Below are 14,781 nucleotides of genomic sequence, written 5' to 3'. Positions count from 1 at the left end.
CCACGTCAGGATTTCTATTAACAATTAAAATTATTAACATACATTTTAAAACATACAAAAACAAACAATACAAGGCAGAAGGATGACAGAAGGCCCATGTCATTCAAACATTTACCGGTTATCATTATAAAAGTGAAATAAACTAAATGACTAAATTAGACATAACTTTGCTGCAAATCAAGTCTTAGTAAGAATGTGTTATATCATCACCAAATTGAAATAGTGCCTGTTGAGACGACCACAATCTTATTCATGAAAAACAAAACAGATATACACGTGCAGAAACCAACAGATCTCTGGGAAAGTGTCTTTTTTTGTGCGGTTATAATAAGAGCTGTAATCTGCCTTGGCAACTAACTACATCACAGGAAGTACACTGACTGAAGGTTTTTCATACATCACTGGTTTCTTTTCTCATTCACTCCTATGTTAACAGGTTTTGGGAGAAGAAAAAAATGACAGGAAACATTCACTGATAGCTGTTGCATTAAGTGCCCAAACCCCCAAAACTTGACCTATACTGACATCCACAAATTAAGTTTTAGTTATAAATGGAAAATCAACATTTTTGTAATTGTAAATATCAGCCTATTTTCCTCATTCCAGCAAATTATGGATGCAAACATATCATCAGCATACATTCATAATTTCTTTAGTTATTAATTTAATTATTTTGTAATAAACCTTTAAAAGGTACAATGTGTAAGATAATGACAGAATTTTAGTATAAACATTAACAAAATGAAGATATTCAACAGAATGTGAAGTAGTAACAGTTCTGACGTCATGTAAAATACGTCTATGTACTGTTTTGCAGAGATATCTACTGAAGTTAGCATGCTAACCTGCTAGCTCTGGCCCGTCCTGTGTTGTAATACCACTTCAGCCCCGAGAGGCGAAAATCCGATAGCTCAGGCCCTACAAGATGTGTGCGAGCAGCGAGTTACGCAAGCTCTCTTAGCTTTTTGAGTGTCATAAATAAATAAAATAAAGTAACAAGAAAGGAAATATTTTTACACCTATTCTCCTTAGCAAACAGAAACAATACAACTATACACCTTCTGAATTCAAGTTTCTCTCATTCAAACTCGACAGAAACAAATTAAAACTCGTCTTGGTTAGTCTTTCCACTGTCACCAAGTCTGGTTTGGTGAAAATAACCCCTTAATTCACAGAGTTAGCTGTTTCCGGTTCTGGTGCCCATTCAGGACTATACCACTGCTAAATTAGCTGCACAGCTCACTGAGCTCAGTTAGCAGCAGTTATTACCTGATATGTGATATGCTGCCCCCTATTTTTTGGGGAGTATGAATTGGACAGGTGGAGACGAGTCTCAATACTTACACATTGTACCTTAAAGGAACCAACAAGCTCTCTTTCTTTAAGGATATCTTTGTATTCTTAAATTGTAGCTGGCTGAAAGTAGCAAATTTATTTGGGATATCTGTCAATTACCAGTATAAACAGCTCAACTCTAACCCTCATTCACATAGCACATTTTGCTTATTTTGTAATTTTGCCCAAAACTACATTTTCAGTCCAGAACACACTTTTATGGCAAACCTTCGGTCTCGAGTATATCCAAATAAAATAAAATGTACATTTGTGAAAAAGGATATTTAAACCTTCTCTGGTTGTTAATCTCTTTACATACTAAACACAACTGACTGTGTCCCCTCTGGTTTCTTCAGTCAGCCATGAAAGCATTGGATCACATCATGAGGACCCAAAAATATTTTGGTTTGTGTGTATAAACAAACTGGGATTACATTTGTTACAGTAATACATTTATCAACCCAGACATGGAAGTAAACTGTTCAGGCTCCAAATTCTTAACATCTTCAAAATTCTCACTGATGCCTTCGAAACTGAAAAAAAACAAAAAAAAAACATCTGTGTATTTGTTTTTCTTCTAAAGTCCAACATACTCATGAACTGTCCAGGGAGTATTCTTATCTTCTCCTCCCAGGATTTAAGGTGCATTAAACCATGTTATCCGCTCCTTAAATCAACAGATTGTGACATTTAGAATCCATCACATCCACAAGAAGTTCAAATGGAGGAAGAACCACTCAAGAAATTGCAATTCCAGGTGTTTGTGTTAATGTTAATAACCTTGTTACAAACAAACTGCCAAGGCCACCAAGGGCTTTGGCCAAGTTTCAGCTAAGTCATTCTTATCCTTCATTGATGACTTAGAAAAGACAACACGAGAGCAAATCCAAAGGCTTTAGTGAAATCACAGGGAAAAGCTGTCCGATTGTCTTCAACATCAAACAACTTCACAACAGGACGGGTTCCGGCAATGATAAAAGCAAAAAGAAAAGAAAAAGCTTTTTTAAAGATCAGTTTGTTGCCCTCCTCATTAATATTCAGTTGAAGTTGATGAAATGGAGCCTGTGTAAGTAGCACAATTTACGATGAAGAAATCTGTTTTGTTTTGTACAACAAACGGAACAGAAATCCCACTTCAGTTAACCTTCATTCCAAACAAAAGGGCCACCAGTTTTGGGATATTTCCAAAGTGCCTTCTTAAGTGTGACAAAAACAACCTGTTTTTTAGGTTCCCACCTGTTCCTTTACTTATTTATGTGTGGGTTAGCATTGTTATGCTGGTTACCATGTTATGTTATTTTACTGTTTTTTCCTTCAGAAAGTCTCTAAAGTCCAACGTTTAGGTTAGACTGGGACCAGTTTCTTTTTTCCTGTCTTATGGATCTCAATTATATGGAGGACCATTTCAGCCAGAAAAAGAGAAAAAGGGATGCCCTTAGGCATAATAAACACTATAATCTTTTTGGTAAAGAATTACGAACTTATAAATCAAGGTAATTATTTAATTCAAAAAGAAGTAAAGATTTTGACATACTAGAGTGGAATTATGAGACTTTCAAAGTCTATGACAGAAGTAAAATGCAAAAGTCAAAATTATTAGATTCACTAAATCAAAATGATGATTTTATTAATCATAATTATACCTAGTAAAATATTTTGGCTTACTTAGTCAAACCTTTGAAATATTAAGCCAAACTATGTGATTTGTAAGTCACGTATCCAAATGAAGACTTCTAGTTGCCACACTGCCAACTCCACCTGACCACCTGTCCTTATCTTGTTTCCTTGTTGTTTAGCACAGAGTCGGCTACTATCAGACTTTCCCATGATATGATCACTAGGGGGTAATCTCGAATTAGCTATGCCATATCACCAAGACCAAAAATGTCCCCTGCAACCAGCCCACTGGATGAATTCAAACACTGAAATTGATTTAAACGTTTAGTTTGCTTTCTAAAGTAAGACTGAATTTTTGGAGACCTCTGATTTTTTTCAGAAAGGTATTAAGGGGTATTCAAAATTTTCCGGCCCTTGTAGGAGTAACTTAAAACCAGGACCCTTTTTTTCTATTTTAAGGGTCTCAGAAAGTCATAGATGAGTCTTCAAAGCCACCAAGCTGAATTTTAATCCGTCTTAAATGTTTCCAGACGCAGGAACAAGCCGATTTTCAAAAAGCATCTATCCTGTCCTTTTCCACTGTAAGAATTCTTTTCTCGAGTCTTTTGTTTTTGTATTTGATGGTAGAAGGAACAAGTGTTTGATCGAATGCTTCAGGTGTTTCGAAATGTGCTGCATTTTTGTTTCTGTCAAGTCAAGAGAGGGGCTCAGGACGTCTGCAGAGTCTTATGAAGTTTTGACCAGGTCGTAGACGTAAATGAGGAAGTCATCGTCAAATTTGATGAAGTAGACGGAGGGCTTGGCCTCCACCTGGTGGATTACCATGCCCGTTCGTTTGCCGCCGTCCTCTTTGGCGTACTCGACCTGTTTACCCACCAGGCTGTCCACTACCTCGCCAGGTTCCCTCTCCGCCGGGACGCTGTCATCTACAGGGAGACACAAACAGAGAGATGTTGGTATTAACATGTCCTCCATCTCACTTGTTTTTTATTCTTCTAGTAAAACAGAGAAACAAAGGGATGTTTCTGAGGGATTTAAATTAAAAAAATAAGTGCTAATCGTGGGGGATATAATCTTAAGGTTGCCAACTTGATCGAAAGCTGCCAAATTCAATGTTTGGTATTTACGATTTGGCATTGGGGAGCCTCTGATCAGAAACCTGCAACACCCGATGAGAGCGAGCTGACAGGGAAGCGTCACCAACTTGTTGTGCATCTGCTCACGCTATAAAATACATAAACCCTGCTGATTCCCTCTTCTCAGCCATGAGTTCTTAGGTTCATCCACAGTTTTATTCTCTTTTTTTTTTTGGTGCATTTGGCCACAAGTTTTCATCTAGATCACACCCTCTCTTGCAATAATTCTTTTTCTAGATCTTTTTAAGAAACCTCCAGATATCCAGCATTCAATGTGTCCAAGAAGGACATGTGATCTTATGGCTGGTGGTGATGAACTTTCCACCTCTATGAAGACAATAATTCCTAAATGGAAGCGATTAGCGCGATAAATCGCACTCCATCGAAGGAATTGAAATTTCCAACTTTTGCTGAGTTGCTGAGCTACAGGGAGCTCCGGAGAAGAGAGTCCGAGGCAGCGCCGGACATTTGTACAAATAAACACCTGCAGTCACACCGGTTCTGCTCTGAACAACTAAGCTATTTAACGGCGGGAGGAGCTCAGAGTTAATTGCTTTTCTTAAAGTCATTTTTGGGATTAAAACATTGATTTATCTTCACTCGAACTTTACAGCAGCGAGCCACCGTGTTTCCAACCTCTACTATTATTCCTGTACTCAGTAGGCACCCACTACTTCATATTAACACAGATATGGGACAAAACAGGAGATTGCTTGGAGAAAAGTAAGTGAGTAAGTTTAACTGCCTGGTCAGTGCAGAAAATATGTGTCTGTTAGATGATTCCAGCTATCATTATACTTTGCTGTGAAACAAGTTAGCATTGCATGGCCCTGATCAATCCGAACACCATTTATGGAAAACAAACATTCTAAAAGTTGGTATCATGCGGACAGACCTGACAAAACATGAAATGATATATTTAACAAATTGGCATCATGATGTAGTTATTTCAGCACAATTTTGCATTTTACTTGCATTGTATGGGAACACTCAAGTGAAAATTAAATTTGCTTTGTGTGGGAATGTGCCACAATGCAGCTTTGACACTGGTTGTACTCCCTCTTCCCTCACTGCTATTTTCCCAATTACAATGGCTGGTCGGCATGGCTAAAATAGATGTTACGACAATATTTAATCAAATTGCATGATACATGCTGTATAACAGTATACGCAGGGTGCGACTTGCGTGGGATTTCCCCCCTTTTTTCATGAAAAAAAATAATCTGAATCTGTTTTTTACACAAATCTGAGTACACAAAATTAACTTACACTCATTCTGTCTTTTATTTACAATTAGCTCGCTTGAGTTAATTTAAACATCAGAACTTGTAAAAAATGTATCAAATATGATCATATAATTGTAATGCCATTCCAATAAAACTGGACTATCACACAGCCTTACCTGTTTGCATTTACACCTGCCTTTTTTACTACCTATTGAGATAAAATCCAAAATGCTCAAGACACGGGACAGGTAAAGGGACTAAGTGGGTTCAGGTTCAACTTTAAAATTCCCACCGTTTTAAATAAAGGCTGAATGATATTACTTCACTCACTGGAGTCAGGCATGATGCGGAGGTCTCCCTCCTTGTAGTCGTCCAGCAGCTGGTACATGTAGAGGACAGGGTCTTTCTCGTAGGTTATGTAGAACCAGGTGGTCATGATAGGAGCCCGGGCCAGCACCATCCCTCTCCACTCCTCCTTCGGACCCTCCTCTGTCTCAAACATGTGCTCCACCGCTTTTCCTATCATGGTGTCCGCTAGGTTGACGTCTGTTAGACGGGATTTAGCTGCAGGGACAAAAATTCAAATCAAAACAAAAGTCACTTCCCAGGCAGTTATAATATATTATAACTGCAAAAATGCCAGGAATATAATTCAACAAAAAATAAAGTCCACAGCAACATCAGTGTACAAGTACTGAAACAGCAAGATTGCAGTTTAGCATCTAATTTATTTACCAGTGCTAACCGCAGTAAAGTGCAGAGTAATGTACATATCAGCACACCTGATGAAGCTGTGATGCTCATTACACACCAGAAAACAAAAGGACAGCTTGTCTATTCTTAGATCATTACCATGTGTTTATGCTCTGTGGAGTGGCCTTAAGAGGGCACCTCAAACTCAGCCAGTCAGACAGCTTTACACTGTCAGACATGGCTCATCTTTCATCAGTCTAAACTATATAGGGTTAGAACAGTCTCATAAGTATTAACAAACAAATGTCGAGATACGTAATTTTCAAAACATAATGCACAATTAAATGTAGAGTGAATTATATTTATAAATCTAAATTTTGTGTGACACAAATTGTGCAGAAGAACGGTCTCAAAATGATCCACATGCAAATAGGTTGAGATTCAAATATATTTCCACGTATGACGTGCATTGATTTGTGCATTGTGTTTTACGAGTTGTGCTTCTTGATTTGTGAATTTTTGAATACTTAAGCTTGTCTATCTTAGCATGCTAAAGTGCTACCATTACTATACTAACATGATTACAGTTAGCATGTTAACATACATACTTAACATCTATTAAATGTTATCATGCTGACTTTTAGCATGCTAAACTCTAACATGTTATCTTTTGCAGACAAAAATCTATATGTGGTAAGTATATGTGATTTATATATTTGTTGGTATAAAATGTTAAAAAGTCTTTGTTGCTTTATTTTTAAGTTGCAAAACTGTAAAAAACAAAACAAAACAAAAAAAACTCTGTGAACCTGTTCTCACTTCAGTCTTACCCAGTCTGTCAGGGAGCACCTCCAGCCCCTGAACCCTCTCGTCTTTATGAAGCTCCAGACCATAAACGCAGTCAAAACCATCATACTTTATCAGATAGAGAGACGGGTTCACTGGCACCTGGTGGACACATTTTCAAACAATGTTTTTTTCGTTGCTTTGATGCTTCTTTTCACACATCCTTAAACAAGCGTTTATGTCAGGTAATTCACGTCAACAGTAATACAGATTTAATTTACTGGTAGCAGTGAGGATGCAGGGCTCAGCAGTGACACATACAGGTAGAATGAACACTAAGTGTTTATTATGGGCTGTCTTTAGTATTAGGTCTACCCCGTTTAATACACAGTATATGGAACACAGGACTATAAACAACTTCTGTGCCTGCTTGAACTACTGCAAAGCTACATTAATCCCTCACTCACTTATTCATCACTCTGCTTACCTGGTCGAGCACGGTCCCTTTCCAGATCACATGTCCTCCTCCTTCCTTCCAGACGTGCTGGATCCTGCAGCCGACGAGGTTGCGTCGTGGCTGCGACAGAACTTTGGTGGTTGGACCCAGACTGCTCTTATGTTTCCTTACAGGAGACATGAAACAACACAGTCAACATTGTCTGCTTTGACATTGTGTTAACTGTTTGTGCTGAGTTGCATCTATTGAATCCCCTAATGCGGGACTAGAAACATTCTCATCTCATATTATGATCTCATGTTCCTTTCGACAGGACATTTGAGTACAATTGTTTAAAAGAGCTGCAAAGCATCTTAACTCACTTATGAGTGTTCTTTTTCTTCATCATATTTGCAGAAACACCTACATGCCCTGAGGAGAAAAATAAATCACAGCACATTCATCAAACGCTGTACAAATTACAACCTCCTCCAAAGATAAAATGGTGGCGATTTTGTGTGTTCTAGGCAATTACTACAGATCCTGCATTTGTAGAAGCATGTGAATAAAAGTGAAAATCTCCTGGACACATACAACCTTAAATATCAACTTAAGATTTGCTGTTGATGGATTATCCATCAAAATTAAGTTATCATAATGTAAGTTATCGTAATGCAGCTTTAAACAGAGACTGTATAACTGTCCTTAATTGTGTGTTCATGGACACTAACATCCACATTTTAGTCAGCTGCTAAAATATATTGCACTGAAACAAACATAGACATGGTGAAAAGGATCATGTGAATGTGGTCATTTGTTTCATTAAAAATAAGGCTGCCTCTAAAATCTATTTTCCTCATCAGCAGGGTTTTCCGACCACTCCTTCCTCTCAGTTTGAATCACCACTAGAGCCATCTTTTACAATAAAAGCTGTCTAAAAGCTGTCTAAACAACACAGACTGAGATGGATTATCAATATGCAATATGTTTAAAATCTCTGCAAGCAGGTTTTCATATAGATGAACTGAATCTAATAGAAATCAATCAGAAAGCAAGTACTACCATCATGTAGTGTCTGCAAGTTAAATGTTAATAGCTGTGTGTACCTGCATCAGCTGTGTCTCTGAGTCCCGGAGTGCTCTTCATTCATCTGGAGGCTGGTAGGCAGTCAGGCTGCCCGGCCACACAGCTACAACACTAACCTATCCAGGGCTTAAACAACAGGAGGAGAAACACAGAAAGCACGTTACCTCCTGTCAGGAAAAACAAAATGACTACTAGCATCAAAAAACTGTTGATATCTGCCCATGAATCCTATGCTGCCGGCCCAGAATCTGATCATTTATGACCTTTACTGGTAACTACTGGCGCCAAGCAGGAATTACAACATCAACAGATCCAAACTGCTGACAGATATCATCCTTTTTTTCCTCATTACTAACTGGCACTTTGGGGCACTTCCACTAGCAAAATGTCTCTGAAACCAACCAAGACAACTCCACCCCAGAAAAATCTCACTCCTTCCAAGATGGCGCCAGCACACGCAACACAATAGACCCAGCCATTGGCAAACCTCTAAAGGAAGGAATTTCTGGAGGTCTGTCCATCGATTTTCTGGACAACAGTTCATCTGATTGACTTAACACTTGACAGGTGTATTGCTAGGACCCAAGCAGTGCAGTGTTGAGTGTGAAATAGTTTGTATGAGTGGTTTCTAGAGAAAGCTGAGAAACATCGCCCCACAAGGCCGAAACTGGCTGAAACTGAGTTGCAGCACGGTGGCCAAGACCATACAGCGGTTCAACAGGACAGGTTCCACTCAGAACAGGCCTTGCCATGGTCGACCAAAGAAGTTGAGTGCACGTGCTCAGCGTCATATCCAGAGGTTGTCTTTGGGAAATAGACGTATGTGCTGCCAGCATTGTTGCAGAGGTTGAAGGGGTGGGGGGGTCATCCTGTCAGTGCTCAGACAATACACCGCACACTGCATCAAATTGGTCTATATGGATGTCGTCCCAGAAGGAAGCCTCTTCTAAAGATTATGCACAGGAAAGCCAGCAAAAAGTTTGCTGAAGACAAGCAGACTAAGGACATGGATTACTGGAACCATGTTCTGTGGTCTGATGAGACCAAGATAATAAACATATTAATACATGGTAATAGATGGTGTCAAGGCTAAAGGTGATGGACTGGCCAAGCATGTCTCCAGACCTAAACCCTATTGAGCATCCTCAAAAGGCCGGTGGAGGAGAGCAAGGTCTCTAACATCCACCAGCTCCGTGATGTCGTGATGTCCTGTTTTATGAAGAAACATGCAAATTGTTTTCCCATGTTAAGAAATAAAACAGAAATATAAGACAGATCCCTTTGAACAAGTTTTCTTTCTAAAGGACATTGGAGAGAGAGAGAGAGAGAGATTAACAATTAATCATCAATTAGCCATTGAATACTAACGTTAGAAAAGAACACTTTTGTTGTCATCTAAAATTCCCATTATTATATGCAATAAATATTGAGTCTTTGATGTAGGCTATTAGACACAACCCTTCTATCAGAGGTATCTTAGGTGGGAATAAGATTCAGAAAATGTCCTTAAATCCCAACAATGTGCTGTTCTACTAACCTGAGGTCTTAATACCAGCCATACTCTTATAAGTTGCTTGAGTCAATTTTGATACAAAATAAAAGCTTTTCCTTTGGGTGGTCTCTGAATGTTCACACCCCCTTATCTTGCCAATTTCGGTGCAAATGCAGGGCTTTACATTTTTGGGAATAGTAATTACCCCTTTGCTTCAACAATTATATGGTGTCACAGTGGGTTATGTAATGCAATGGACTCAAACGCAGACAGAACAGGCAGATGGTGTAGTTCATGGATTTATTGCAGCATAAATGAGTTTACGTGTAGGTATAGACAGGCAGAATGTTAGGCAGGCAGACAGGCAAGTAGGCAGATAGAGGTCCAGGTAAAGCGAAGCGAGGCAAAGAAAAACCCAACAAGTCATCTAGGCACATGGCAACTATGATGAACTCAAAATGAACAAACAAAGTGAACTGGTATAAATGGTGAATGGCTGGTGAGGCAATGAGGTGAAGGTGAGGAGTGGGCGGAGCAGGTCATGTAACGGCAGGGCTGATGAGAGAAGTGGGAACAGGTGTGTAGATGGGTGGGGCAGTCAGGGGATGGGAAAAGGAGGGAAAGTCCAAGGGTATCTGGTTGACAGCGGGAGGATGGTAGGCCTGGGGAGTTGAGGGAAAGAACATGGCCTGAGAGATGGACAGATAGAAAGCATAATGCAGAGGGCTGGGAATAACAGTCTGTGGCATTGGAGAGGGACTGAGGAGCAAACTGTAACATTTAAAGCTAATTTTACACCCTTGTTTAAGAGTGTATGTGAGGAACTTGAAAGCCTTATTGGTTCTTAACTGACCTGCTTGGTAAAGTAAAAAAAATAATTTGCCAACATGTAAACATCCAAACAGGCAGAGTAAGCAAAAAATCAGTAGAACAGTAGAAAAACACACGGGTAACAGACACTTGACAAACACATACAAGCAGGAGGATCAAAAACAGGTGGAACACATTAGGATAATCAGGAAACAAAGCATGCGGCAGAAGACAGAGACAGAAGATTACTACACTAAAACAGGAAACGGGACTAAACAGACAGACATACAGACCAAACCGTAAATAGACAGAAACAAAAACCTGACGCAGACAGTTACCAAGATGAACCTGAAACAAGCAGGCACACGGACAAAACTGAAATACGGACCAAATCCAGACACTCTGATCCTCCAGACATGTACAGAATCACAATGTTGTTGCGTTTATTCTTCTTTTCCTCAACACCCACGGTGTTGGTGTTCTTCCTGGATCTTGTGACTGTTTTCACAAAGGTCCAGTTTCGATATCCACAAGCTTTAAGTGCGTCCTTTAAGTGTTTATTCTCCTTTTCCTTGGCCTGGGCACTTCTTGGTATGTTACAATCTCAGTGATACAGGGTTCCGATAACTCCTAACTTATGCTCCAGTGTGTGCTGAGAGTCAAAGTAATGATTGGCCTGTGTGCCGGTTTCCTGATACTACTCCAATGTGAAGGCTCCTGTCCTCTCCGATATGTATGCACAGTTCAAGAAGGCCCAGCTGTTATTACTGACACTGTCTTGTGCAAACTTGATGTTACTGTCCACAGTGTTGATGTGTTCTGTGAAGGCTTACACTTCCTGGGTTTTCATTTTAAAATTGTGTGGTCCACATATCCGTACCAATGGCTCGGCGCTGTTCCTCTGAAAGAGTTCAGGGCTCTGCGTTTTACTTCTGCCATGTAGATACTGGTGAGCCAATGGCACAGCCATGCTTCTGTCTGTAGCCACTGGTAAAAGCAGTCTGTACGTTCTCTCTACCTGTAGCCAGGCAGACAGAATGGGCCCAGCCAACCCCAACCCTGTCCAGCGCTTCAACATGAGAGTTGAAAATGTCTTTCGCTGTTGTGGTGTCTGCCATCGTCACCAACTTAAGGAGCAAGTCTGTGACAATAAAAGTCATCAGCACCACAACTGAACATACAGTAGTTAGTTGAGCAACATCTGTAACGTCTGCGCTCTCATCAATTGCATTGCATTGCAATCAGCATGAATGTCTTCAATGTCTTCACAAACTCACCGTCAGAATATGGCTTTGATGCTGATGCTAGTTTGTTAACAGTAAGGTAGCTAGCCTTCTGAGCTGCACTGCTGATCTCTTGGCCACATTTTATTTATCGGCACACTGGCTTCCTATTTACTTCTTTGAAGAAATAGGAACTGGTCTATTTTACTTTAAAAAACCGACACTTTTCTACTTTTTGATAAAGTAGATCCCACCCCCCCTTTATTTACCTACATATTTTTAAAAAAACGTAATTGTTTGTGATGTGTGACATGGCCATCCCCTTTTTGATACTGTTTCATTTGTTGGTATATCTTTGTATTTGTTTGTACTTGTCATTGTGTTTAAGTGTTGCTGATGGTGTACTGCAATTTGGGGAAGCGCAAAACTATGATACTGTCTTTGATGCAGATATGATCTCCCCGTTTCTTTAGTGTGTGAAATAGCCTTCCCCTTTGATGTGGTTGTCTGTTTTGTACCAGCGAGTTCAATAAAGATAGATCTATATATTTATAGATAGATAGATAGATAGATAGTTCTTACCTAGTCTCCAGTATTCAGTAGTGTTGATTGGATGTTCAGCAGTTTTCGGGGTTTCCAGGATTCAGGCTGCTCATCTGCAACAAAAACCAGGATCAAACTTATGACAGGAAAACACAAAGTCAACAATTCAAACAATATTGTAAAGACCCGAACTTCCAGTAAATATACGCTAGAGGAACGATGGGTCTCCTTATTATGTTGTTTTTCACTGTCGTTATGTGTTGTTGTGTTGTATTTCATGTAATTCTGTTTTGGTCACTGGTATGTGATGATGCTGTTGTGTCATATCTCATGTTTTCTGTCCGTTACTGTTACGTGATGATGTGTCTTCCCTATCATGCACAGTGCTGTGAAAAAGAATTTATCTGCAGGGACAATAAAGTCTAACTAACTAACTAACTTATATTGATGTGATTGTAGGGCTGGAACGACTCATTGACAACATCTATTACTATTACAATTTGCAGCGCTACGAGCTGAGTCTGTCTGACGCGCCTGTCACACACTGAGTTAGGGACCATCTTAAATTTGCAATGTAATCCATTTCAATCATCAATAACTTTTTTGTTTTTCAACATAAAAATCATTTCACACCATTGAGATTGTAAAATAAGGTTGCAAAAAAGGAGTAATTAATTTAATCATTTGATATGCACAGTGCAAGGTTGTAATAGCCTGCTCATTTATGAATATATTGACATCAAACCACCTCTCATCTGTCCTGGACATAGAATATATATATATGATATAAAAACATCTTGAGGTTACAATAAATATTAGGGCTGCAAAAAACTATTATTTTCATTGTTGATTAGTCTGTTCATTATTTTCTCAATCAAATCTATTAGTTGTTTGGTCTAATTTTATAACCATAAATGTCGATCAGCGTTTTCCAAAGCCTGAGATGGTTTCCTCAAATGTCCCGCCAAGGTTTGTACATACTGTGTCATAAATCACTGGCGTATTGTTAAGTCTATGGGTGGAGCGGGAACCTGCGGGAGGGGCCAGTGGGGGAAACACTAAACTAAACTTGAAAGTAAAGCGATTCTGAATAGGCGCCATCTTTGGGTCTGGTATCCAGTTGTAATAATACATCCATGGTTTTAGACCGTTGGTCAGACAAAACAAGGGAATGTTTGTAGTTAGCATTCATGATACACTTTAGCAGAGCTGTAACCATAAAAGCATGTTTGGCTAGCATCCATGTTACAATATAGGAGACTTACCATCCTGAAAATGTCTGGAGCCAGCATTTATGCATTCACTAAGCAGATGTGTGAACATAAAAGTGTTTATTAGCATCCATGTTACACTATAATGCCCGAACATGCCTTCAAGCCTCTGGCTCAAGCTGAAATGTGAGAAAAGTAACAGCCGGCTACTTTTAAATATTAACTGTGAACACAAGGTAAGAGGAGTACAGTGTGGCAGGCATAAAACCATAAACTGTTTCTGAAGCAACGCATCTTTATCAATGACTGTCTGCGTGATGATCCTGATCCAGAGCACTTAGTATCATCCAATCTCCATGTTATACCCTAATGTAACCGTCAGGAGGGAAGACTCTCAGGCGACTAGTACAAGGCGAGGGTCCCACAACAGACGGAGGCAGCTGAAGGCTACTGTAGGCTACTTTTCGTAAGACTTACATAGGCTTACGTTACTTAAGTTATTGCTACAGTCAAACAGAGTCAAGCGTCTACCGAGGAAGGGGACTGATAACAGTCACCACCGTTGAGAGGGGGACTTTGGGGAGAAATCAAATGATCAGTCAAGCACTCTCCTGACTGGTTCTGAGAATGAGAGATTCTGGAGAGATGGGCTGATGACTGGAATCAGCCAGTTTTCAGCTTCATCGGCCACGACCTCACGGGTGCCGATTAGTCCCACATAACCAATCCTGTCCCAGTCACATTTACACATATGCTCTGCTGCACGATGGTTCATATCAGGTGTACAGCAGCACAGCCAGTAACCGACTACTGTCACAGACAGATGCACACACGCTTGCTACAACATGCCATTGGTGTGGAAGTTTTTCGCCATGAGTAAAGAAGACGCATGCAATTTGTAAAACCTATAAGGCCAAAATAAGCCGTGTTTTCCACACCAATGTCACTTTGGGGTACCGCCCAGGTACATTAACAGTATACCTGGCAGAGTAACAGAGACAGATGTTATCTTGTATTACGTTAGAAGAGACTGTGGATATTTCAGAAGCACGGTAGAAGTGACTTTATAAAACCGCTGACAAAGAAAGTCAACAGAGCAGACAGATAGAGAGTGTAGGTGTGTGCGTCTGAAGGGCAAAACAAGATGAGCAGATTAAAATAGTTTGTGAGTAAACACTAAAATAAGA

The 14,781-nt window shown here is 39.7% G+C and overlaps 1 protein-coding gene across 2 annotated transcripts in view; it reads right to left on the bottom strand.

Annotated features, from left to right (window-relative positions):
* Positions 1–14,781, bottom strand: part of LOC119914636 (spindlin-1) — a 22,006-nt gene continuing 7,225 nt past the window's right edge. For both annotated transcript variants that reach the window (XM_038734063.1, XM_038734064.1), the window contains exons 2-8: positions 12,423–12,496; positions 8,336–8,441; positions 7,613–7,661; positions 7,281–7,416; positions 6,838–6,955; positions 5,645–5,878; positions 1–3,878 (exon numbers count right to left, since the gene is read on the bottom strand). In XM_038734063.1, the coding sequence (XP_038589991.1) occupies positions 3,679–3,878; positions 5,645–5,878; positions 6,838–6,955; positions 7,281–7,416; positions 7,613–7,661; positions 8,336–8,375 (777 nt within the window). In that variant the 5' untranslated portion in view covers positions 8,376–8,441; positions 12,423–12,496 and the 3' untranslated portion in view covers positions 1–3,678. The remainder of the gene's footprint in view (positions 3,879–5,644; positions 5,879–6,837; positions 6,956–7,280; positions 7,417–7,612; positions 7,662–8,335; positions 8,442–12,422; positions 12,497–14,781) is intronic.

The sequence above is a fragment of the Micropterus salmoides genome, unplaced genomic scaffold (genome assembly GCF_014851395.1).
Source record: "Micropterus salmoides isolate LMB-PRFRI ecotype aquatic unplaced genomic scaffold, ASM1485139v1 Ms_hic_scaffold_20, whole genome shotgun sequence".
Taxonomy (NCBI): Eukaryota; Metazoa; Chordata; class Actinopteri; order Centrarchiformes; family Centrarchidae; genus Micropterus; species Micropterus salmoides.
This window is presented reverse-complemented; position numbering and strand designations above follow the sequence as displayed.